Consider the following 24,553-nt stretch of genomic DNA (forward strand, 5'->3'; position numbering starts at 1 on the left):
TTTATTTTAGCAYGATAATTTTAGTCCCCGATTCATTTAGTATCTGATCTGAACATTTTTTWAAAAATAGATATAAAATATATTTTTCTATTTTTTTTTTCTATTGGGTACATAAGATCTTTTTACATTTGGTGGCATATCAACCCACAAATTATGACATGTCGCTGTGTAAAGCTATCATCAACTGTTTCTAGATGACTGTACTCAATTTTGTAATTTTTTTTTTTTTATAAATCCACTTTGCTGTTGTTTAATGTATAAATGTGATAGGGGTGTTATAGGACAAAACGTGGCAGGCCCTGGGAAAGGCAGCAGCACTGAACAGCAGAGCACAGAGGGAAGAGACTCAGGGGAGCTCTGGCTCCCCGTAAATCCGGGAGGAAACCACCTCAGCGGTCTTCATTTAAACACATTTCAACCTAGCGTTCCAAATGGAAGAAAAATGTATATATTGACTGCAGTCACTAGAAATACTGAGGTTTTGGGGAACTTCGTCCTACAAACTGCAAACAGGACATCATTCCTCCCTTGACGCTTGTAGCAACAGCCCAGGCAGACGCTGCTCCCTCAGGGGCTCACAAGCATGGATTTTGGGGACTCCTAGTCCTAGTTCATTAATTTTATCCTGAAATCTGCTGGATCCGAGCTCCACAGTGATGGCAGCCTGGCAAACGGGATAGATSGTACACACGCATCATTGGTGCTTTTGTCATTAATTTATTTAAAAGTTGTATGTGAATTTTTAAACCATGGCCTCTCTTGGCAAAGCTGTACCCTCTTTTGTTTCCTTTTGCTTTTTCCAACTAAAGTGGGCAGCGAGTTTCACCCGCGTTCCTGGCCGCAGCTGTCTGGCCCGACAAGGGCACCCCTAGGGTTAACTTTAACCTCGCGCCAGTTTTATTTTCCCGTTGCTGTCACCACGTTACACGTGTTTAAGCGCAGCCACACGCCAGCGCGGCGGCGGCTCGAGCCCCGCGCGCGTTTCGTGTCTCCCGCGAACCCCCTCGCGGCCGTTAGGGACTTTCCTTGCCCCAACTGTGAGGAACGGCCCAACGCGGAGCGTGGGGGGAGCTGGGGCACCTTGCCTGCCCACAGCGGTGGGTTCTCGCAGAAAATAAATATAGAAAGAAGGAAAATAAATAAATAAATAAATAAGTAAGTAAATAAATAAATAAATAAATAAATAAATAAATAAATATCTTAAAAATGTGCAGCATGCCAGGGCCGGGGAGGGAGGGTGCAGCCCCCGCCGGGCATCGTGGTACGTCCCAGTCCCCCTCCCCCCCGCCATGGTCCTTCCTCCCGTCCCGCAGCCCCGCCCTCAGCCCCGCCCTCAGCCCCGGGTTGCTATGGCACGGCGATGACGCCATCAAGGCTCGCCGGAAGCGCCGCTTGGTGCCGGAAGCGCGGCGGCGGCGGCAGCAGCGATGGGTTGCGATGGCGGCACCATCCCGAAGCGGCACGAGCTGGTGAAGGGGCCACGCAAGGTCGAGAAGGTCCGAGCGGGTCGGAGCGGGAACGGGAACGGGAACGGGAGCGGGAACGGGAGGGCGGCAGCGGCCGGGGCCTGCCGGGGCTGTGCCTGGGACCGTGAGGCTGGGCCCTGTCGTCAGGCCCTGTCGTCCGCGGAAGAGCTCCCTGGATGTGTGAAATTCGGGAGAAAAAGCACTGGGTAGACGAGGAGGCGCTGGAGCTCGCCGCTGTAAAGCAGCTAAATGACTTTGCTTTTGTCTCCATGTGCTCTGCGGCGCTACTGCCATGCTGTGCGATTCCTGTTGCTTTTAATTTGTGTTTTTCTTGTTTGGCCTCCAGTGCCGTACTGGGCTACAGTACCGAACTGGAGCCTCGGATAACGCCCTGATATCTGCAGCATTGCTTGGCTTGTGTTTGTTCCTGACTGCGAGTGATACAAAAAATAGCAGATAAGAGAGATAGAATTGAGAGAAAGAGGAGAAAATGAGGGTAGTGGAAAACATGCGAGGAGCAAAAAGTAAAAGAGATGAGAATTGGTGGAAGTGGCCAAGAGGAAGAATGCTGAGTTAGAGCTGGGGAGCAAACGCCCCTGCGTTTGTTAGTGATCTGTAGAGGTGAATCTTTGAAACTGAGCATGACTTTCACTGAAAGTCCATTACCATTTACCATTATTTTGGTAAATAATTCGTGGAATAGCTTTGTGGCAGGCAGAATTGGTAGGATGCCTGGGTATTTTATTTGATATTTTCTTTTTATCAGGTTGACAAGAATGCTGAATTGGTGGCACGGTGGTACTACTGTACTCTGAGTCAAGAGAAACTCTGTCGACCAATTGTAGCCTGTGAACTGGGCAGGTACGAATGTTTGCATGTAGAGTTCTCTATTAAAAGGGACTACTTTCTAAATAAAGGTCAAATATTTACAAGCACCAAATATTTTTTTCTACAAATTTATTGTTGTAGGTTGTATAATAAAGATGCTGTCATTGAATTTTTGTTGGACAAGTCATCTGATAAAGCTCTTGTGGAAGCTGCATCACATATCAGGAGCATTAAGGTAAAAAAGTTGTATCTAATTTTAAAGAAGGCTATAAAGGTGAAAATATGCTATGAAAACTCAATTTACTAATGTTAATATTCAGAATATATTTCCTTTCAAGTGCCAGAGAGGCAAATGTGATAAGAAGATGGATCTCTATTGTGTATGCTTAGCGGCAGCAATGGTCATAATCTTAATATCTTGGCATGGAATTCTTAATTTTTTGGACAGCAAAATCTTGCTAGTAGATTTTAATCATTTGGTTTTGATCTGAAGACACAAACATGGAAATTACACTGTCGTAGACACAATGGCTTCTTACATAAATAAAAGTTTGAGGCATTGATGGTTTGAATCAGGAAAGAGTAATTAACATTAGTTAATTAGTCAATTAGTCAATTAGTCTAATTAACAGACTTGTAATTTTTTTCTTAGAGCTGCAAGTTTAGCATTTACTCAGATGGCAGTCAGAAGTAGAATTTCAACAAGTATTGTCAAATGTCTTTCCAACATGCATTTATTGCATGCATTATGTATTTATAATTACGCTAAATTTCTCTGTTATTGAACTTGTGTTATAAAATCTCTTTWAAAAATGTCACTAACTAGAAACTATGTTGTTTCAAGTCCATTAGGAAAAAAAATATCTTCAGGAATGTTATTATGGTTGACAAATCGCCAGCAAACAACTCAGGACATGCCTTTGTATCTTTCAGAGTGTTACAGAACTAAATCTTGCAGATAATCCAGCCTGGAGTGGTGATAAAGAGAGCATAAAAGGTGACAAGTACGATGACATCCAGTGTGGACGTTTTATATGCCCTGTGGTGGGCTTGGAGATGAACGGGAGGCACAGGTCAGTGTTCTTGCTTCTGTATTTAATTTTCAAAAATGAGTTGTTCTAAATGGAATATAGAGCAGGTAGAGTAGTTTAAAGCAATAACGTCGAAAGGCAGGTGCTTGTACCTACCTCAGCCTTTTTGGAGAGTCTTTGCCATCCAGTTAGAAGGGAGTTGGGAGATCAAGAAAAGGTCTCTATACTTTCCTCCCTTCCAGTTCAAGAGGGGAGATGAAATGTATTCCTTTACACAAGCCAAATTGTGTCTATAAATGAAAGGGCAACGGAGGGCAACATTTGCAGGGAAGAAGCAGCGTTCTGCTATTATCAGGCCACGCCACAGGAGCTTTATGTGACCAAGGGGAGGAAGGTCAAGTGAGACCTTCAGTCTCACTTTGGGATGGAGATGAACTGTGCAGGGCTGTATTTTACCTGCACAGAGTTTCTGAACATGACTGTGYGACTTGCCTTCTTTTCTTTAAAGGTTTTGCTTCTTACGGAACTGTGGCTGTGTGTTCTCTGAACGTGCTCTCAAAGAAATTAAAACAGAAGTTTGCCACAAGGTGAGTTTTTCTTCAGATTTAGTAATGGAAGGGCCATGAATGACCCTAAATGATATATATACCTATAGTTGTGTTCACATCTACTATTTTATAGTGGGTTGTTGTTGTTGTTTTGGAAATGGAAATGTATTTCTTTATAATTAAATAATGATAATTTTCATAGTAAGTATTATTTTTCTTGAGAGAGGTTTTACAAAAACTACTTTCAAATAAAGTGATGTTTTTTCGCAGTTACATGGCTTATTGTAGAAGGTATCAACTACGTTTCACTAGCACTTTATAGTGCTAGTTGTGTCTATAGATCTCTAGCTAAGAACAATGATACAAATTGCAAACACTGTTCTTTTTCATATCTCTGCTTTTGTAATCAGGGATATTTGTCGTGACTCTAGCGGCTACTTTTAAGAGGAGTTACTTTTCAGTCAACACCCTGATATTTGCTATAATGTACAGTGTACTTAAAAGAACCATGAACCAAAGGCTTTCTTGATAAATTGTTCAAGGTGATAGGGAATATTGATACTTAAGTGTAGTCTCCTTTTGCTATTCAAGGTTAGTTGAAGTCTGGTAACAGCCTTCTGCTCCCCTCCTGTATGATATTGATCTATTTTTAGATCAATAAAAATTTTTAAATTTTWAAAAATTTTTAAATCKATAAAGTGTGAAATTTTCATTTCACACTTTGCTGTTGCTAGATGGGGGGGTTGTATGATTATTAAATACAGAAATGAGATGTTTTAACCACAGCTTGTCCAGTGTACTAATCTTGAAAAAAGAAAGTTAGTCCTTCGTATTCTGTGTTTTCTTACACTATGTTTGTTTACAGAAACTGTTCATCACAATCTCATATTTGAATACAAACATATGTATGAGCATATGGATTCTTGACCATATTTGGAGATGCTTCTAGGAATATTTAAATGCGGATAATAGCTATTCTGTCTTTTATTATTGGGCTTCACAGAAAGACAAATATGTCTCTGGAAGAACATTCCTTCTGGAGTATTGCTTCYGGTAACAGATAATTTTCTATGTGCAGCAGAGCTTCAGAGACTTGTTCTAGAAAATTAATTCCTGTGGGATTTGTACATTGTCCGAGCATAGAATATCTGTTTTTTAAAGTCTTGCTGGACTACAGTAAAGTGGCTCTGTAACTTCAGGCTTTCTTCAGGGTAGAAGTATGAGGAAACAGTGTGTGRTGACTGTTAGTTAAGCCGGTTAGCGCAGCACCTAAATCACTCAGTGTCAGCACTGTACCTTACTGTACTGTAACTTACACTGTACCTTACAGCACTGTACGGACACTTCAGCAGCATCAGCACTGTGCTTTATAGCTTAAAAAGGCCTTCTGCTCCTTTCAGTATCATATGGAGTATGTTTATGACTACATTTAACTTTTGACAGTGGTTAATAAGTTTTCTGTTGATTCTGTCCAAAATCAGCAGTAATTAGACAACTGTGAGTCAAAATCTTGACTCCCTGTCCTTTGCACTTTTCCCTTTAGTTAAAACATAACAGTTCCAGTTGTCAGCACAGAGAGCAATACTGTGCTTTAATGTTTTTTATTACATTTCTACTTTTTTTTTTTAATCCAAGAGTTATGTGAGAGTTTTACTTCCTTGACATCACTGTTTTTTATATACGTTCTATGTAGTGGATGCATTAAGTTTTTTGAAGCATGCTCAACATCTCTAATTACACATTCTACAACATAATGCTTAAGAGCAACTTAAAAATACAAGTAAAACTTGCACTATTGCTTCACACAAAGTGTGTTTTGCTTGAACTGTATGCTTGAAGTTTTGTGGAGTAAGGGGAGAAAACTTAAACTGTCAGTAGGAAGCCACAAGCTAAAGTGTGCCGGAAATGACTTTAGTGGGCAGGAAGAGAAGTGACTTGACTTTGTGTCGCAAGATAATTCTGTAGCAGGAAGCCCTGAAGAGCAGCCAGCTTTCTGTTGGCCCCTACTTCTTCCCAAAGATCAGTGAACAGGAATGATACATGAAATGGAAACTGTCCTTTTAAAATTTGCATTTTTAAATAGAAAATTTTAACCTACTGTTGTTTTTATTTCTCCAGTAGATTGTTAACATTGAAAAGGACAGCAAGAAAATTTCTAATCTCTTTAGTGTGTTTGGAAGTATCGTGACCAATATTGTCAGCTCTGTCCATACTGCTCTGCAGCTGGGGCCAAAGTCATTAAATGTTCTGACACTTCAATTTTCTAACTGTTTTCCTAATTTTTGTATGGACTGTCAGTGTTTGCTACATTTTAGTTGCAGTTTGTTATTTTACAATAGCTGAGTTGTGGGAGAAAGTGGAATAAAAGAATTGTGTTCAAAAATGTATCTATTTTACCCGATTTTTGTGGCGTGCTCACTGATTTAATGCTTTAGCAGTACTGATCTGCAGATTTCATTTCCAAACCGGTAATTCTTCTTATGTAATCCAAGAATAATATGCCTTGTGCTTCATATAGTTAATACCTTGCTTGTGATCATCCTAGAAACTAACCTTTTTAACCTATTTTTAAAAATGTGGTCTCTTGCATGCCTTTAAAATTTATTTTATAATTTTAGAAATGTTTTCATATTCAGCAGACAACAATGCACATAACCCACGTGTTTAACTTGAGATACTGAACCGCTGTACACGTGCCTCGGGTTTTTTGAAACAGGAACTATGCACACATCTTTCAGATACAGAGATTGTGCGTTTGCAATACGTTATAGTACACACTGTTTCCTTGGACAAGGTCACATTGATGCTATATGCTCTTAGATCAACAGTTATCAAAAGTAAGTAAGCACATTGCCAGGATCTCGGCATTTTGGATGATCCACTTTTTAAAAAAAAGTATATTAAATGTTCTGGTCAACTATCACAGTTGAATTACAACTTTTTTTCAACTTACTTAAAAACACACGATGTTTGAGGGGAAAAAAAAAGATGATTTAATTAGGATTATTTGTTGTTGTTTTTGTTGTTGTTTTATATAGGTGAAATTTTATGATAATATATAAATTTAAGGAAGTAGGATCACACTCCAGTGAATTTTCTGGATCGTCAGGTGTAGGGTTACCTAAATCGTATTTCAAGAAGGAGTTTTCCTACTTCGGCCAGCCAGACCCTGCAAACCAAGCCTGTGCTTCTTCAGAAGGAAGACACACAACGATTGTCCTGTAAGATAGCAGTGAAAGGTGAAGCCAGATATTGCTACAAACATAACAAGATGAACGTAAAAACAACATAAGAGTAGAAGCTAGCAGTGCCTTACAGTGCGTTGAATGTGCTTTAGTTAGAGATTCATTGCTAATATTGCCATGATTAATACCTGCTAGAAATCCTCAGTGCTGGTTTTCAGAGGGATTCTGAACAAGCCCAGTGTGAATGTGCTGCATGATTTTTTTTCTCTGTGAAAAAAGTATATTGAGCAGTAGTTGGCCCCAAAATAAGCCATGGAATATACATGAGCCTGAGTACAGGCCTTTGACAGACTTGGCGAATTTGTATAAATAAATAGGGACCAGATGGTCTTTCTTTAGGTGGAAGTTCATCTAAAAGAAACTATGCTTCCAAGAAAACTTGTGTGGGAAAATACGCAGGAATCTGGGAATAAGTTTGGAATAAGAAACTAAACTTTTTGTGTTCTGCTGCTGACTCGGTCTTTGATTAGTTTTGGTTTTTGTAACTCCAAGTTACAAAATGACTTAATCTGCAAGACGTTTTTTTCAGTAGAAAATGAATAACTGGTGCATATGGAAGTTTACATCTTTATAATTTGTAGTTTCTCAACATGTAATAGTATGTGTTTTATTAGGTCCCATCAAAGCTTATCTAAAAAACGGGAGTTTGTGTGTATTTACTGGATTGCTTTTTTTGTCTGTGCCAAATAGTAAGGGAAAAATGAACAACTTGAAATGACTTATCAAAGTTCAGGTTTCCTCAGGTCAATAATTCCCATGTTTTCTTGTAACAAACTTAGGCAGACACAGAGAAAATGAGGATCTTGGCTATATTGCATTGCAGGATCTCTGTTCCTGCTGCTGACGCAGGTTCCCTTTTCATCAGGAGCGAAGCTCCTGGCGGGAGCGCTGCACAACGAGGTTAGAGGTGCAGCTGGCCCTGCACAGAGCAGGAACATGGACAGTGTCTGAACCCAGCTGTCACTGGCTTCCCTACCGCCTCTGAAGCTTTCGTGTAAATCTTATTATTGAAAAGAATCTACTTCATAAGGCATACAGTACAAACCACTTTAACTTTTGCTCTTAATATTTCATTTTTATGCAGCTTTATTATTTGCATACTGGTCAGTCCTTTCTGCAGCAGCAGACACAAGGAATATTTTTTTCCAGTTAAGTAACTCACTTAAGGAGTAAGAACCACCCCCTTGCCTTTAGCAGATTGTAGAACTGCTGGACTGTTGACTTGCACGATCATGTTGTTTTTGTTATTAATATTAGCATTAACCCGTTAGCAGTTAATTCTTTCTATTTTACTGTAAGAAAACTAACTGCTTGTTTCACAGGTGAACAGTAGTACAGTATTGTGCATATTCTTATGATATCATGCACAGAGTGAAGACTATAGCTAAACTTCTTGTTATCTGGATGGTTTCTTTCAATATTTTCTGCACTGCTTAAATGTGTCTTGAGCTCAAACATTCAGTTTCATGTTGAAGTAGTTATTTTCCTGAAAACGCCAGTGATCTTCAATGGGAACTTCTGCTTGCTGCAGTACTTTGAGCCTGTAGCGTCTCTCTAGGCAGTCCATAACAAGTGGATATGTTGCAGGTTCAAATTTGTTGGCAAATAAATGAGGTGATTCAATGATCCACTGTAAATCCCCTAGTCCATAGACACAGATGTCTCTAATGTAATGACCTGCAAAGACAAATGGAAGGTATATGAAAGCAGTAGAAAAATGAATTGAATCATTTTAAACTAGACTTAAGTATCTGACAAACATGCTTGTCAAAAGAAAACCTGTTTTTCATTGAGATCTGGTTAGTCACGTTAATGCATTGGTTAATGTAATAGAGGAAACAAAGCCAATGTACAGAAGCTCACAAAAGGTAAGGTCCCCAGGAATACAACATGTGTGCAGCTCTGTCATTAACCTGTTCAATTATGGAAGCCYAGTAATCGGAGATTGAAAGCACAGCTGTCAGTGTGTGGATCCTGTGGTGATCTTTGCAAGGATAYATCAGGAGATTTTTGGATTGGACACACTGGAGTAATTTAGTAGAATCACCTGCTGGTTTATTTCATACTTTCCAAATAAAATATGCATGACTTTGGGGACATACGAGATGGGTGGTTTTAAAGCATAATATGTAATTTGCAAGAACTGCTAGTCAGTAAAGCAAATTGCAGTTCATGAGCAAAATTCACCTTACCTTTGCAGCCTTTGTGTGTGGTTCCTTCTTGGTCTTTCCATTTAATGGCTCGGATGTTTCCTTCCCAGTCTGCATTCGGTGTAGCGCCTGGAGCATCTTTAGAAACATAACAGTGTGATAAGATTTCTTTCTATTTGCTATAGGGATAATTCACCTGCACCATAGTATTATTTCTCTGGAAGCAAGAGTGTTATTTCTAAAACAATCAGGAGATGTGAAGCAGCAAGGCTGAGGAGATGACCATATCTAGGCAATTAATTCYCTTAAGGATGTTGTAAGGCCCTGAATCTCAAGTCACTAGTTCTCTGTATCATAGACTTGACAATATTGTTATTTGGGGGATTATTCACAGTACAAATAAGATGCAGCTTACCATTTAAACGGTTCAGTGTGACCCAGTAGTGTTCATCYGGGCTGTAGGTGTCTCTTGACCATTCCAGCAGTTCCTTTGCACGTGCATCAGTCAGTGTAAACTCTACAAACTCCTTAGTGAGTATGTAATAGGCACTACCAAAATATATTGTCAAATTATATGGAGCTTTAGCTTTTACATTCTTTGTTGGATACACATAAGACACTCCAGAATGTACATATTCTCTGTAACTAACCTGTGTCCTGTGTTTCATATGAAGCGGTTGCACTACTCCAGGAGTCATATTTTTACCATTCCATTTGCTTTTGATGTATTGTATAATGTCCTTGTTTGTTTTGATGGGATAATCCTGCCCACATAAGTTAATAACGTAACTCCACTGAACTTTGGAATGGACTAGATCCCTCATGCAGTTAATATCCGCTTGTAGTCTTGAAAATCCTGCGTAAACAACATTTTCCCTTTTTGAGGAAATAAAAATATTTTCAAAGCAGTTAACAATGTTTTGTACAGCAGCTTTATAATTTTTCGGTGACTTTTCATCAACGTGTATGCAGTAAATATTCTGAGGCATGTAGATAGCTCTTAGTAGCTTTACAAACATTTGCAGCTCCTTGTGAATTGTGATAATATACGCCAATGAGAAATTTCCTTCTTCTTCAGACAGTGGCCTTGTTATAAAATGCAGGTTTTTCAGAACCRTGGAGCAATTGCAGGTAGTCTGAATGCAGCCAAGTGCTTCTGGTTGGTAGGTGTTCTGGCAAAAGTTTCCTATTTGAGAGGCRGCGCTTTTCCCCACAAAAAGAGCTGAACAAAGTTCGTCTGGATAAAAACCACACTCTGCTGTATCTCCAGCAAATTTTTCTTCATTTGGCTCTTCTGAAAGTGTGTTCTTTAGGTAGATGAAAGTGTAAATGAACATGCAGATCGCAATGCACACTAGAAATCCTGATTTTGTTGCATCAAGTGGGTTCATTTTTTATCTTCAGGATGATGTCTTTTGGTCATAGCTTAATTACACATTCAGAATATCTAAAAAGAAAAGTGAGTTAAAGAGCGGGAGAGAAGCTTGCCGACATTTAAAGGAAAAAAAGATGATGTGACAGTGATTCATTTACAGATCTTGCAGTTACTCTCTTTCCTGTCACTCTGTGTGCCCATATGCCTGCTYGTGCTGGAGAACACAGCCACTGGAAATGGTACTTGCAGGACCATGAAGCATCTGTGCTCAGATGAACTAATGAGCCAAATAGCCAGGCACGGCCCACGTCATGGCTTGGGCAAGTGGAGCCCAGCCCATTGGACTAAAGCTAATTCTATCTTCGGTCAGTAGGTAAGTCCTGGGTCGTCAATTGACCACGGTTCAGCCCTCAGAATAGAGAAGGTGCACGAGGAGTGCACAGCTAAAGGACCATCGTTGCCAAGACATGTTTGAGGCCTTAAGATTCTGCCAGAAAAGTAAATTTTAGTGATCAACCTCTGCTTTTTTGGCATACTCATCTGAAGAATGTAACTAGAGCCAGACATTCCATGGTCCTTTGACCTGGACCATGGAGTATATCTAGGATATAATATATCTATACTCCTGGACTATTGGATATGCAAGATATATGCATATGTATATCTCTATATGCTCAGATATACTGTATATCTGTCTATACTTTTTTAATTAAAAGAGAAGCATTTTGGTTGCTGTGGCTGCCATATACTGAGTGTATACGTCATGCTTTAACTGTATTCAGAGCCAGCGTGCTCCCATGCTACCTGCGAGCACAAGGAGCTTCCACAGAAACAGATACATCCCAAATAAGGCTAATTTTTACTAGCCTTAATGTTATTGCTGTCAGCTGCAGCTATAGCATCTATGGATTCAGAAGATTACAGGCGTTTATTTTTTTTTTTCCTTACTCTTTAATGGTGGTTCAGGAATGGTAAATATTTGCATAGTTTCTTATTTTTCTGTTGTTTGTGCAAGATATTCTGAAATGGCTGCTGCTTTGTCACAAATTAAGAGGACTTAACTGTTCTGTTTGACAACCTTATGTTCCAGTTCACCATGACCAGCAGCAGAAAAATTATTAAATAAACAGAGTGAAAAGTCTTAAGTTGTGCTTCACAAAATACATCCTTTGTTCTCCTTATAAAGTCAGCAAGGCTTTCTAACTTCAGATCTCTTTTTGCCTCTCACATCTTTATATTAGTGATTTTGAAAATAAACCATGTAGGCAGCACTAATTCCTTATTTTTAGCAGACTTGCATATCCAAGATAAAGTATACTACTGTCAAGATTAACATTCATAGGGAAGTGTATAATTTATATCAGTATCAGCATAGAAGACTTCTGCTCTCCATTTTCATGAATATCTTTTTCTTACAAATACCTTCCTTGCTGAAAAGTCAGAAGCATGACAGCACAGAAGTCCTGAATCCTTTGGTTAGTATGTGGAATCTTTTCCTTGAAGCTTTTGATGTAGAATTCCTAGACAAAATTCCTGGAAAGGGGGGCAAAATTATTCCATCAGCTGTTGGTAAACTTAGTAGTTATACTAAGAAAGCTTTAACTGCAGTTTTAGAAAGTACTCGTGTTCTCTTGTACATAATTGTAGAAAAAAAATGTATTTCACCTGTAAATCTTTTATGCTTTGCAGCTATCAACATCACAATGTGTTTGCTATTACCTAAGAACAGAACAGAAGGATTTTTTAATGAATGGGGGTTTTTTGTATGAATGCTGTTGTAGTTTGAGGGCTAGAAAGATTTTTTTTTTTTATTTCTTTTAATGTAAATTCAGTATATATCTCTTAAAACTTAGAAATAAAGAAGGCATTGCAGTTAAAGTAGAAATGAGACACAATTTAAAAAGCTTCAAAAGTAGAAAAGTTGAACCAACAAATCAGATGCTCTGTAATACTAAAATTTTAAGAACTTATTAGGCAGTTGGAAAAGGATGTATTAATTGTCCTTACTGGTATGCACTGGATTTGATGCTGGAAAAATGCCTCCTTTCCACTTAGCATTCCAGAAGGAAGATTTGTGCATTAGGTGGAGGATTCTTCCATTTTGCTTCTCTGTCAACAATGCTGTTCCCTCTGCATTGAGTGCACCAGCCTAAGAAAAACAGCATGAAATCAGGTCCCAGAAGGTTTTTTTTCTTAGCAGCTCCTAAGGGATACATTTACTTTGTAAACAACCTTGATTGTGAGTGTTCCATCCATTTAAAGTAAAAACTTGAGCGTTCCTGTCCACATCAACCTTTCAAAAAGAATGTAGGGGAACAAATGCCTTCAAAAGGTGGAAGCAAGGATTGTCACAGGAAAAATAGAAGATGCTGTAGCAGTGTTTCATTGTGAGTAATTACAGGAGAGACATTGAGGTTGCTCTAAATTAGTGACTGTGATGAGATCTTTATGGTCCGTGTCACATGGAAAGTTCATTCTTGGCATGTGAATTACACTGAAGACTGTGGGCTGTTATAAAACAAAAGAAATAAATATTTGAGGCTTTTAACTGCTTAGAAAATCCTGCACCTGAGCAGGATGAGAGTTGTCTTTTTTTTTTTTTTTTTTTTTTTTCTCCCCTCTCTCATTAAATACGTGTTTGTGGATAGCTTGCAAAGGATAGTTCCCAAGGGAACCCAGCTGTAACCTGTTTGTGTCTTACAATTGCATTTTTATTATCCATCAAATAGTAGCTTCCAGGGATGTTTCGGGTTAAGAATTTGCTGTGGATTTTTCCTTTTGAACTCCGTAACATCTAGACTCTGTACAGCAGTATAAATGTACACAAGGACTCCACTGAAGGGTAAGAAAACCAATCCTTTCACAGTGATAAAATATTTTAGGGGAATGACTAAATGATGAAGACCAACCTTCAAGAACAGAATTACAAATCTTTCAACCTGAGATATAAAACGGAATGAAAATTTTGGCCTTCTGGTGGTGTTTTTTTCAGATTGAGAGCTAGAATTGTAGCTGTCATTCCCACTGGATGTGCAGGTTGTGTCACTTCTAGCCCCTATGCTGTTTGCTGCTGTTGAGGACCATACTGCCATATTTTCTCCTGCCCTTGAAAAGTATCTTCAGGATCTTACAGTTAAGATTATCCTCTGGCCAGGCATAGCCTATTCTATGGCTAAATTACTTTTTCTAGTTATTATTTTACTAGAGTGCCTTTATAGATATTTATTGATACCAAAATATCTCTTTGAAGCTCTTCTGTGTATAGAGCTAAATGTGTTCTAAATGTGGAGTAGAAAAATGCTTTAATTTACAGAAGTGCCAAAATTTGTGTTACATATTCTTCCCCCCCCCAAAAAAAAAAAAAAAAAAAAAAAAATGTAGGCATTTTCAGGCATCTTTGTAGCAGCTCTTGTGGATATTACTTAATGGAAAATTGTTGGCTGCTCCACGTTAAGGTAAACACAGAAGAAAAGTAGGATTCTGTTTGTGTCTGCAAACATGCCTGTAAAAYATCATCCTAGTTCATCAAGATCATTTTGTAATTTGTAGCAAATCATTTTACAATTCACTGTTTTTTCCCCAACATAGAATTTTGTACTGCATGTTGCATCTTTGAATGTTCTGTTTTGCCTAGACCTTTTGTATTTGCTTAGTATTAATGTTTAGATAAACCTCCGGTCAAATGACTTCATAATTCAATGAAATAAAACTTAAGAATGCTTCTTCTAATAATTAAATGGTTAAAACATATTAGCTCTTGTATTACCCATATCTTTTTATAAGTCTACTTTTTGTTTGAAGGATGAAAAAATATTTACACGGGTCTTAAGAGTAGACATTTTATAAGGAAATGAATGTTAATTTTGGTGCTAAAAACAGCAAAAAAAAGTGTTAAAAACAGCACTTTTTGCTGCTTTTGACTTTGATATGCTTTTTCCTCCTATCTAGGTAAGTTGTCTAGGTCTCCTTCTGTGTTATGACAGACATTAAGTAATCAAACCCAACTAATACTGTTTTAGAGATTTGAAATCATGCTTACTTTAAAATACTGGGTCAGCATTTACTCATAAATCTGAAACAGTTTTAAGAACGTGAACCTTTTCATTCACTTTTTTTTTCTAATTGCATTTTTTTTACTGTGTGATAGATGCCCTCAACAGTCTTAMACAAATACTATAATAGCTTTTTAAACAGTTAAGTAATATAAGTTTATAGCATTGTAAAAGTTCTTTGTAAAAGAGCATAACGGGTATTTGTAAGTGCTGTGATTTTTCTGATACTAATAACAGTAAGAACTGTAGATCTGCGAAGTTAAAAAAAAAAAAAAAAGTACAGTTGTTACCCTCAGATTCAAATATTTGCAAAAGGGAAAAATGAATATATTTGAAGTGAAAATATTTGTTGCTCTATAAAAGTTGAAACGGACTTTAATAATAACAAAAAAAGCAAACCCCTTACATTTGACGCTGTAAAATCAAATCTATTCAATCTTACCTTGTACAATATTAGGCAAGAGAAGGCAGCATAATTTAATAAATAAAAGGCCCCATTGTCCTTCAGCAAAATTCAGACAGCGTTCTTCATTCTGTTGCTTGTGTTGGGATCTTGCATAAATGAAAGGGGTTAAATATTAACGTGAATGTTTTCATTTAAAGCTTCATCTGGCTTCCCGCAATGCTTAGCATATTTATTCTGCAGTAATGCTGTTTAGCCCCAGCAGAAACGTCCTCTGCTTCACAATATTGAGAGGAAACTTCATCTTCTCCCAATTTTTGTTGCCGCACTTCTGAGACAGCCTTTAAAGGACCGAAATCAGCCATTTAAATACGTACAGAGCACATTGCTGATGATTAGAAATAGGATTGCTCTACCTCAGGAGCTGTAACCTCTGCACGGCTAACGTGCTAGATGATGAGAATTGGAAAGGAAACAAACCCTCTCTCCTCCTCCCCCTGTTTCTTAACTCTTTGCCTGCTGAAAGTTTCCAACCTGCAGCAATCAAGTGTAGCGAGGAATTGCCTCGGGTCCTTTACATTATCCAGAAGCTAAAAAGGCAGTAAATGACCTCTCTTCTCAGACTGACCATTTACTGCATTGCTGTTTTTGTAAGGGCTTGAGGTGGGGTTAGTAAGTGAAAAATGAGCAGTTTAAAGGTACGAGATTTAAGAAGCTCTGGAGCACTAGAAATGAGTAAGGAGCACTAGAAATGAGTAAGGAAGTAGATATGTTTTATTATGGATAAAAATAGGAAGTTGGTCAGAAAGAAATACACAGAAAACCTGGAAGTCAGTATAGGACAACTGCAGGTACTGCAGATGCAAAATTATCATTGGGTTTTTTTGGAAATTGGAAATTTTGTAAATCGTTCATCTTTAACGGTGTTTTTATGTAGATGCTTTAATGTTTGTGTGCAARTTTAACAATCTGTGAGCGAAGATGTAGAAGGCAGCTTTTCTCCTCATCCGGAGTTACAATTTCCCCTTTGTCCCATTGCCACAGAATATGGTGCCATCAGACACAGAATATGGTGCTCATCAAAGCTTACGCTACCAAACTGCCTGTGAACAAGCGCTTGGGAGAGTGACTTTCCCTGAACCTGTTTTTAGTAAAAGATTATTCAGTTTTGTAACGTCTTGTTAATGTATCAGCTTGTGGTGGCTGGGACTGGCAAGCAGACAGCGATTTGGTCCCTGGTTGAATTKGGCATCTGTTCAGTCCACCTTTCTGAATACAGCCCTGTTGATAGAGGGACAGTTGGTTTGTCCTGATATATGTTCTGTAATCTGTTGGGAATTGTTTGTTTTTATGCATTTCCTAGTAATGCTCATAGTTAGGAGAACTGGAGGAATTAGCTTTTACTATTTATCATTTGGGAATAGGAATTCAAGTTGCTGAAATTTAGAGTAGAAGTAGGCTTTCGAAACAGAGAAATCTTCATGAAGTAAAAGTTCATTATTACTATAAAACTCTTGTGTTTTGTTCCCTAAGAAAGACAAAATCTTTCCCCACATTAAAAACAGACTTGAATTTTAAGATTTTAATTTTTCTAGAAAACAGTTTAAGTGCAAAAGATGACATTTGTGCCAAGATAAGTTTGCTTTATTCGCCTGTTTTGTATGTGAGACTTACTATTCTACCTGAGTTATTTAGTAATATTCTCTATTAACAATTGCTTTTCCTTCACAGAATCTCTGATCACTTGTATCCAGGATACAAGTAGATCCAGGATACTACCTGAATATCCTTAAAAATAAATAAAGAATCAATTAAAAATGAAAAAKATTGTACACAAAGGACTGCATGGAAAAAATACACAATTTGTATAGGCCTTTGCATGGAATACTACTTGTTTTAGAACTTGCTCTTCAAGTTGATACGTAACTAAATGTAGTTGGTAAATGTTACCAAAAGCTCATAATTCACTGCTAAGATAAGTATTTGTCCTGTCCTGGAAGAAGAATGTTATCGTTTTACATCCTTGTACTCAGTGATAAAAACCACCTTTCCCTCTGATACTTAAGTGAGCAGCTGTACTAGGCTGTATTAAAGAAGAACTGTTGGAAAAGACAAAGAAAAGGGCAAMGAGAAGGAACGGAAGATCATATAGAACTATTTTTAACAGAGGTTCACTAGTATAAGGATCGTGAAAAAACACTGATTTTGTCATTTCTTTCCTTGAAGTGTGGTGTTCCTTTTCAAGAGGAAGACGTGATTATCCTTAATGGTAATAAAGAAGATGTGGAAATACTGAAGAAAAGAATGGAGGAGAGAAGACTTAAAAGTAAACTAGAGAAGGTAATCATTTTATATTATTTAAAAAAGAAAGAAGTAAATTTCATCTGTTAATTAAATCTTCTATTAGATCTCATAGCTTTTTCTAATAACTTTATGTGAACTGCAGAATTTCTTCAGTACCTGCACCTTGTACTTTGTAATAGTTTTAAAGATAGAAAACCCTCACACAGAATTGTCCCTATGTAGGTTCAAGTTCTATCCTCCAAAATTTTCTTCCGACTAGTAGGCAGTACGTGATGCTCTGAAAATCAGAACTCAATAGTGAGAGTGTAAAGGACAGTGTGCTAGTTATTCTTCAGGGCTTTCTAAAATTAGTTTATTATTTATTTTTGTATTTTTGTATTTTTGTATTTTTATTTATTAGTTATTATTATTAGTAGTAGTATTAGTTAACTCCAATAATGAGCAAATCTTCTGTATTTCACTTCTTTATTTCTGTCTTATTGTGATAGCAGCTTTTTAGTTTTCTATCTCCAAGTTTCCTCAGTTGAGCGTTGGCAGAAATCAGGTGTTGGGGATGCAGGTTCCTGGTGAGATTCTCAAGACCTTGTTGGAATTTYTTTTCATGTTTCATCATGTTTATAGTTGTCCGTGATGCCCAGCAATGCTCCTTTCCAGCACGCTGTGGAGGTCCTCCCCGTCCATCCGCCTCCCCTGTCTAACCAGACAAAATGCCACAGCAGTTTGGTTTTCTAAACCTCTAAGCTCACCTTGCAGTACTGCACTATCACGTGAGCATTCAACCTTTCTCAGCATTGCTATTTTTCCTAAACTAACAGTGCTGGTCTGGAAGATGACCAAGCAAAAACTGCAGCATTGACTTTGTCCAGAGCACAGACAGATGTTCTTGGTCTCGAGCATGAATCATCAACAACTGAGACTGTGAATGGAGGTTGAGAGTCTCACCCCTGTTACTGTAGCCAATTCTGTCTGCCTCTGAGATTAGATACTCATTTTCCTACATTTTTATAAACAGATACTTGCTAATTTACCAGCAAGTGTGTGACTTCTTCTCATCACGGGGTCCTTTCTTCATCTGTGCCACGCGAGTGTCCCTGGGCCTGAGCAAATACGGCAAAAGGCTCCTTACCCAGAGCAATTCTGGGGCCTGATTCCTCTCTATTAGCAGCTCTRCCCTTAGTGTGCTGCAACTTCTGGCCTAAGAATGGGAGGACAGCACTTAAATACATCACTTAAGTACATCTTATGCTGTCTTTTCAGATGCCTCTTTGTTCTTTTCAGTTCTTTGTAATGGAATCTTTAAAAGGATTTTAAAGATCATTAGAAGATAGAATAGTGCAGATTTTAYACTCCATTTTCATATGGAAGGCAGCACTTTCTGTAGAGAAAAGATATAAACATCTCTTTCTGAGGTGTCTGTGGCCTTGGCTGGAATGGTCTGGAATAGGCTGGAAGCTGCTGCGTCCCCTGCAAGATAGAGAAGTACCGAGGACTGCTGGTGCTTCACTGCTTTGCTGTGACAGCAGAGGCAGTTGTGATGGCAGACRAGGAAATCATGTTTGGGTCTGTGAACTCCATCCACTTTTATGGGAGGAAAAAGCCTTTTTATTTGTTTGTTTGTTTATGTTCAGAGAGTGACCTTCATCACTGGCAGGTACCTTATTTGCACATCTCTTGCCAGACCTTGCGTACTGGACCTCAAGTTCTRGAGCCTTTTTTAAGACCATCTTCTCCTGTTGCACCAAGTGATCTTTGTGCAAATAGAACCTGCCTTCCCTGCTATTGCTTGCACGATTTGCTCTAATCTGAGATCTCTCAGCTGCAGCATTGGAGCACAAGTGTCTTSTTTGGTACTGCTATTTGGACCTTTTACTGACCTTCACTATTCAATAAGGGGAACAGTCTGAGTGGACCTGTTCTAGTTGGAGCAGAAAATGCAAATTCCATTTATTTATGACCATGACAGAAAAGTGTTATGATGATACAGCTACCACTAACATAAAAATTATTTAAGCTGAAATGTGTTAAATGCTCCATTTAATTAAATATATATGTACGTATGTGTGTGTGTGTGTCTGCAAATGCCTCATAATTCAGATCCTAGTCACTAAAAGTAACTCTTCATAATAAACCTGCCCGTGACCCTGCGTGAGCAGGGGGGTTGGACTCGATGACCTCTGAGGTCCCTTCCAACCTTCGGCATTCTATGATATGATATGTGATCCCGGGAGATGTTCCATGCGCACCTATTAGCAGGAAAGCCAAGGCTGCTTTTGGAAAAGTAACCCTCTGCCACCACCTCCTGGCTGAGCTCTGCAGGGCCGTCGCACGCGGCTTGTTTCCCCAAGGGTTACTCCAGCTCTGCGCAGCACTGAGTTCTCCTACTCTGTACATGTATTTAAGTTATTTATTTTCATTGAATCTGTGCAGCCTTTCTGAAGTCTCCACTCCATTCTTTATGTATATTGAGTCGGATTTAATACTAGTAATGCCAGTGGCTGTTTTAATACATCTATTTTTTTCCTTTTTTTTTTTTTTTTTTATAGTTAAGGACAGTAATGGGATTCTTGTTGCTGCTGCTTTTTGTTTTCTTTTGTCCTGTTTTTTCTCATTTGGACACACACAAATTGACTTGGAAAATCTGGTCCACAGATGATCTATATTAGCTCTTCTATGCAACTTTTTTTCCCAAGCAATCACGCAACAAATGATCGGGTTACTAAGTAGACCCAGGAGAGGAATATTTTAGTAACTAAATTAAATAAAGTGGATATGTGATGCATGATTATTCCAAAATGTTTATTTTAATCTGTCTTTATTGATTGTAGGTAACTGTGTCTTTTAAAGTCTTACAGGTTAGTGTCCTAATGACACTAAATGTGGATCTAATGTCCTACGGTGAACCACATGGGTTCAAAAYATCAGATTATTTTAATGATAAAAAGGGTATACAAAGCAAAATATTGCATTCACACAGCTTTATTTCAGCCTCTGCACTTATCTGTGAAGTGCTTTCATGGTTTCTGAGATTATTGTCTTTCCACGTGGAAATAATTTCAGAAGTGTGGAGCAATATTATGGATTGAATAGTTCCACTGCATGAAGAAAAAAAATAGCCGATGTATTTGATAGACACGCAGCTTCAATTTTGGTATTGTATATTTTTTTCAGTATATTRTTACATTTCCACTTATATCTTTTTCAGAAATCCAAGAAATGCAAGTCAGCAGAAGCAGCTTCTCAGCAAGATACCACTGAAGGTAATTTCATAGCTATAAATGATAAGTACTCTTCCGAGTCATTAAGCAGGTTTTTGATTTCCCCTTTTTCTTTCCTAGGTTCTCCAGGCCCATCAAAGGTTAAGAACGGAAAAGATTCTGCCAGCGCCGCTTTGAAAGAGAAGAGGCAGATTGTATTCACCAAAAGTTCAGGTTGGTGCAACAAATGGTTTGCTTTGTAGAATATTTTAGAAGAGATCCTTTTCTGTCTATTTTATACCCTTATTTTCAGAAGCTACCCTACCACTCCCTTTCTTTATGGCCATAACTGTGTTATGGTACTGTAATTTGTTGTTAATCTACCGTATATCACTGCTGGCAGTGGACTATACCTGGAGGATATACTGATATTTTTACAGTTGTCACATAGCTATAATTAATTTTATCTGTCCTTTATTCCAATGGTAGTGCCATCTCTTTAGGTAACATGTATTATGGAATGTGCATGTGTCTGCAGTTATGTGTTACAAGCTCAGAAAAAGACTCTATAGTTTTGTTTTTTTTTAAAAAAAAAAAGTGAAGAAAAATTATAGCTACAGATAAACTATCTGAGAAGCTAAGATAATTTCCATTATTTCCATTAGAAATGTCTTGCCTGACACCTACAGTTGTTTTTTTATTAGGGGCAGACTTTTAAAAAATATTTAATTCCAGACTATTATAGTTGCTTGTAGGTGTTTAGGAACATAGTAGTTCTAATAATGCTTGGTAGTGTTATGTGAAGGAAAAAATATATCCCTTTTGCAAGGTCAAGTCATTGATTTATGTTTCTGAARGTAGTTATATTGCTAAACTGGCAGGAGAACAGGAAGAAAGGAGAAATAGAGAAAAATCCATGGAGTGAKGGGGAGATGGGCAGTGGAATGCCAGTAGCATAAGAATTAATTTGTGAACATGGCACCCTAAGGTTTCTGGACTTGCAGTGTACATATTCATTCTTTCTAATCCAGTGTTTGCTAATTCTTTCCAGACAGCTGTTAGTGGCATTAAGAGCAGCATTCTCCAAAGATAAAAAGTTACAATCCATGCCTATTTACGATTGTAYGTGTAATTCCCTTGACTGCATGCACAAATCGGCTAAATGCAATTTCAGAAAAGCTCCCCTGCTAGTTATTTCCATGCAGTTGTGCCTAAATTATACTAAATGCATAGAGTTTCTGCCCTGTTTGCTCAGGAGACATGGTAGGCGCTCCTTAAAATACTGTCCTTGTACTTTTGAGAAGATGAAGTAGTTGGTGAGAAACAGAGTTTTCTAGAGCAGTAGATTAAAAACACCAAGAGAAACAGCATCAGAAACAGCAGGGTGGGCATTTTCCTCTCACAAATATAAAATGATGCAGTCCATTGTTAATGCTTATGACTCTGCAAAGAATAAATTCCCTAGGGATAGTATGTCACAAGTTTAGCTTTTGTCATTTGATAGCTAATTTTCAAGCAATAGTTCAGGGTGGTGGAATACTTTAATGTTTCTTTCTTAAGACTGGATTCAGAGCCATTTCTCACATAGAGGAATAAATATTGTCAGTACTGAATTGCAGTGCAAGGAGTTTCCACAAGCAGGAAAAAATTCCTCTYTCTCCAAGTTTTCTAAACACATTTTGAGAATAAATTCCTTAAGCTAGGAACATGTTTTCAGTACGATTACAAGATATGTTTGTAGGAGTCARTAAATTTATATACTTCATTTCCATACACATTTTTTTAATACTTTATCAATTTTAATTTAAATGCTGCTGTCAATTTTGGGGTGGTATGCATGTTTCATTTTATTGTTTTTTTTTCTCTAGCAGATAATGGAAGTTCATCTGTCCCAGGAAAAGTTAATAAAGGCTCTTCCAGTACCACGAAGAGATCCATTGCAGACAGTGAGGAGAAATCTGAGGCATACAAATCTATTTTTACAACACACAGCTCAGCAAAACGCCCAAAGGAAGAGTGTTCCAATTGGGTTACTCACACAGCATACTATTTCTGAAACAATGATGTGCCTGATTGTAACATTCATTACCACTTTCCTTCCCTAAGGCTCTCTYTCTGTACAACTCTGATAGAGAACATTTGTTGCAATCTGATGTTATCTAGAATTATTCAGTTTGCAAGTTGTTTATAAACCTGGGAATAGCTAATGAACTTGTGTTAGTTGCAACTTCTATTAAATATAAAATAGAAGACCAAAATCTGTGTGCTATCAACAGACCTCAYTTTAAAATGAGAGATTATTTACACCTTTTTTTTTCCATCATTCTTGGTCCTCAGCAATGGGGAGAGAGGGTAGGAGGTTCTGTCTAATGTTCCCTGCTATTGATATTTGTTGTAATTGCAGTTTTCATTGTTATAGTCGAGAAGTCTAGACCTTTTTGAAGCTTCTTGAATAAGAGCAATAATACTTCATTTGTTTTGCTAGCTATGTGGACCCCCAACAGAACGGGTATACATTTCTTAACTGCTCTGTTTTTCAAGTAGTTTTAAGTAATATACATTTTGATGGAATATATGAAAACATAGCCATYGTGAAAATATTTGTACAGTATTCTTATTGCACATATTATTGTAGGATGCTTTTAATAACAAGATATAGACTTGGAAATCATTACCCCCGTAATCACATGGGTATTTTTTTTCCAAAAAATCTTAGGGATTTTGTTGCTAGTTGCCTTTGTTTAAAGTTTGAAATATCAGGTCTGAGGTTTCCCTGCTTTCGTTAGAGGCTYGTAGCAGAGTGGAACAGAAGGGTGAACGTCCTTCCTCTCCTGCTGAAACAGTGAGGTTCTGTGTACATCTCTGGGGAGGAATTTGCCACTCTGACCTGAATTCAGGCTTTTCAGCTTACGTGAAGAATGTGAGTGGGGAGAAAACTGTGCCTCAAAACAAGACGGAGTGGCAGGCAGATTTGAACTGGCTTTTTAAGGAGAAATGATTTGGGATGAGTTTCATGCAAGTCAGAACCCCAGTGGCAGCTGCTGGAGGGATCCCTTCTTTGAACGTTTTTGCCCTTCTGCAGGCAACTGCAGTGGATGATTTCGGCACAGCTGGGGTACACATTGTTTTATTTTCTGACATAAAATTCTTAACAGCGAACAAATATTTGGCTTTATTTCTTGTTACACGAAGATGCAAAATATAATATGTTTTGCTAAAGTAGGGATTTTGCTTCTGTTTTGATCCATATTATCCCTATGACTTTGATTTAAATAAAATTTGAGGCTGTCRTGTCACCATAACAATTCACATTAAGCTGAAGATCATGAAGATCCATGATATATGGATGTTCACTTTGCCAGTATTAGACCATGATAACTTCCTAATTTTAGTCATCATTTATTATCATGCAGTTTTGGGGGGCCTTTTCATTAGAGTTTATCAAACAGGAATATTTTTAACRTGTTAGTGTTGCATTGCAATGACCTTGTGGCTGAGTGGTGTCTGATGCCAGCAATATCTGCGTGACATGATCAGAGAGGAGGCTAGAAGCTTTCCACCTTCCTTTCTTCTTTTTAAATTAAAATCTGCTTTTATAATTGTGATTCAAAATAACCAAAATAGAAGTGAAAAAAGGCATTAAAAAGTTTTTTAAAAACACATAATGTTACATTGTATTTTTGTGTGTGTGAAAATGATTAATTATCCTCCTAATTTATTTTTAAGTGTCCTCTTTTGTAATTGGCAATAGTTAACTGGAAATTCATATGCTTCGTAGGTGGTCTTCATGGTTCAAATGTGTTGAATGAAGCTGCTCAGATTTTGTTATTTTGATAGGTATAATTTAAAAAATGGCTTGTTGTAGGTTTTATGTTCAGGTAAGTGTTTCAGTTTTGCAAAAACTGAAGATGTGAGTGCATCTGTACATCATATGAAACCATTTGAGGTTTACTTGAG

At 37.8% G+C, this 24,553-nt stretch overlaps 2 protein-coding genes across 5 annotated transcripts; one reads left to right on the forward strand and one right to left on the reverse strand.

The window, feature by feature from the left end:
• The first annotated feature begins 1,427 nt into the window (after positions 1 to 1,427).
• Positions 1,428 to 23,852, forward strand: RTF2 (replication termination factor 2). 2 transcript variants are annotated; one of them, XM_026041945.1, is made up of 9 exons: positions 1,428 to 1,496; positions 2,233 to 2,327; positions 2,436 to 2,529; positions 3,228 to 3,367; positions 3,834 to 3,912; positions 17,325 to 17,438; positions 20,605 to 20,659; positions 20,738 to 20,830; positions 22,465 to 23,852. In XM_026041945.1, exons 1-9 carry the CDS (start codon positions 1,428 to 1,430, stop codon positions 22,650 to 22,652), a joined length of 927 nt encoding a protein of 308 aa, XP_025897730.1. In that variant the 3' UTR covers positions 22,653 to 23,852. The 2 variants fall into 2 exon arrangements, with proteins under 2 accessions (XP_025897730.1, XP_025897731.1); XM_026041946.1 differs by having other exon boundaries at positions 22,468 to 23,852.
• Positions 8,250 to 15,527, reverse strand: GCNT7 (glucosaminyl (N-acetyl) transferase family member 7). 3 transcript variants are annotated; one of them, XM_026041942.1, is made up of 8 exons: positions 15,138 to 15,527; positions 12,876 to 13,151; positions 12,651 to 12,792; positions 12,309 to 12,362; positions 12,066 to 12,176; positions 9,684 to 10,715; positions 9,311 to 9,406; positions 8,250 to 8,795 (listed from the first exon to the last, which is right to left on the reverse strand). In XM_026041942.1, exons 6-8 carry the CDS (start codon positions 10,657 to 10,659, stop codon positions 8,569 to 8,571), a joined length of 1,299 nt encoding a protein of 432 aa, XP_025897727.1. In that variant the 5' UTR covers positions 10,660 to 10,715; positions 12,066 to 12,176; positions 12,309 to 12,362; positions 12,651 to 12,792; positions 12,876 to 13,151; positions 15,138 to 15,527; the 3' UTR covers positions 8,250 to 8,568. The 3 variants fall into 3 exon arrangements, with proteins under 3 accessions (XP_025897727.1, XP_025897729.1, XP_025897728.1); XM_026041944.1 differs by lacking the exon at positions 12,876 to 13,151; XM_026041943.1 differs by lacking the exon at positions 12,309 to 12,362 and having other exon boundaries at positions 12,651 to 13,151.
• Positions 23,853 to 24,553: the final 701 nt, after the last annotated feature.

This window comes from Nothoprocta perdicaria, unplaced genomic scaffold (genome assembly GCF_003342845.1).
Source record: "Nothoprocta perdicaria isolate Ctin4 unplaced genomic scaffold, notPer1 scaffold_3, whole genome shotgun sequence".
In the NCBI taxonomy this organism is placed as follows: domain Eukaryota; kingdom Metazoa; phylum Chordata; class Aves; order Tinamiformes; family Tinamidae; genus Nothoprocta; species Nothoprocta perdicaria.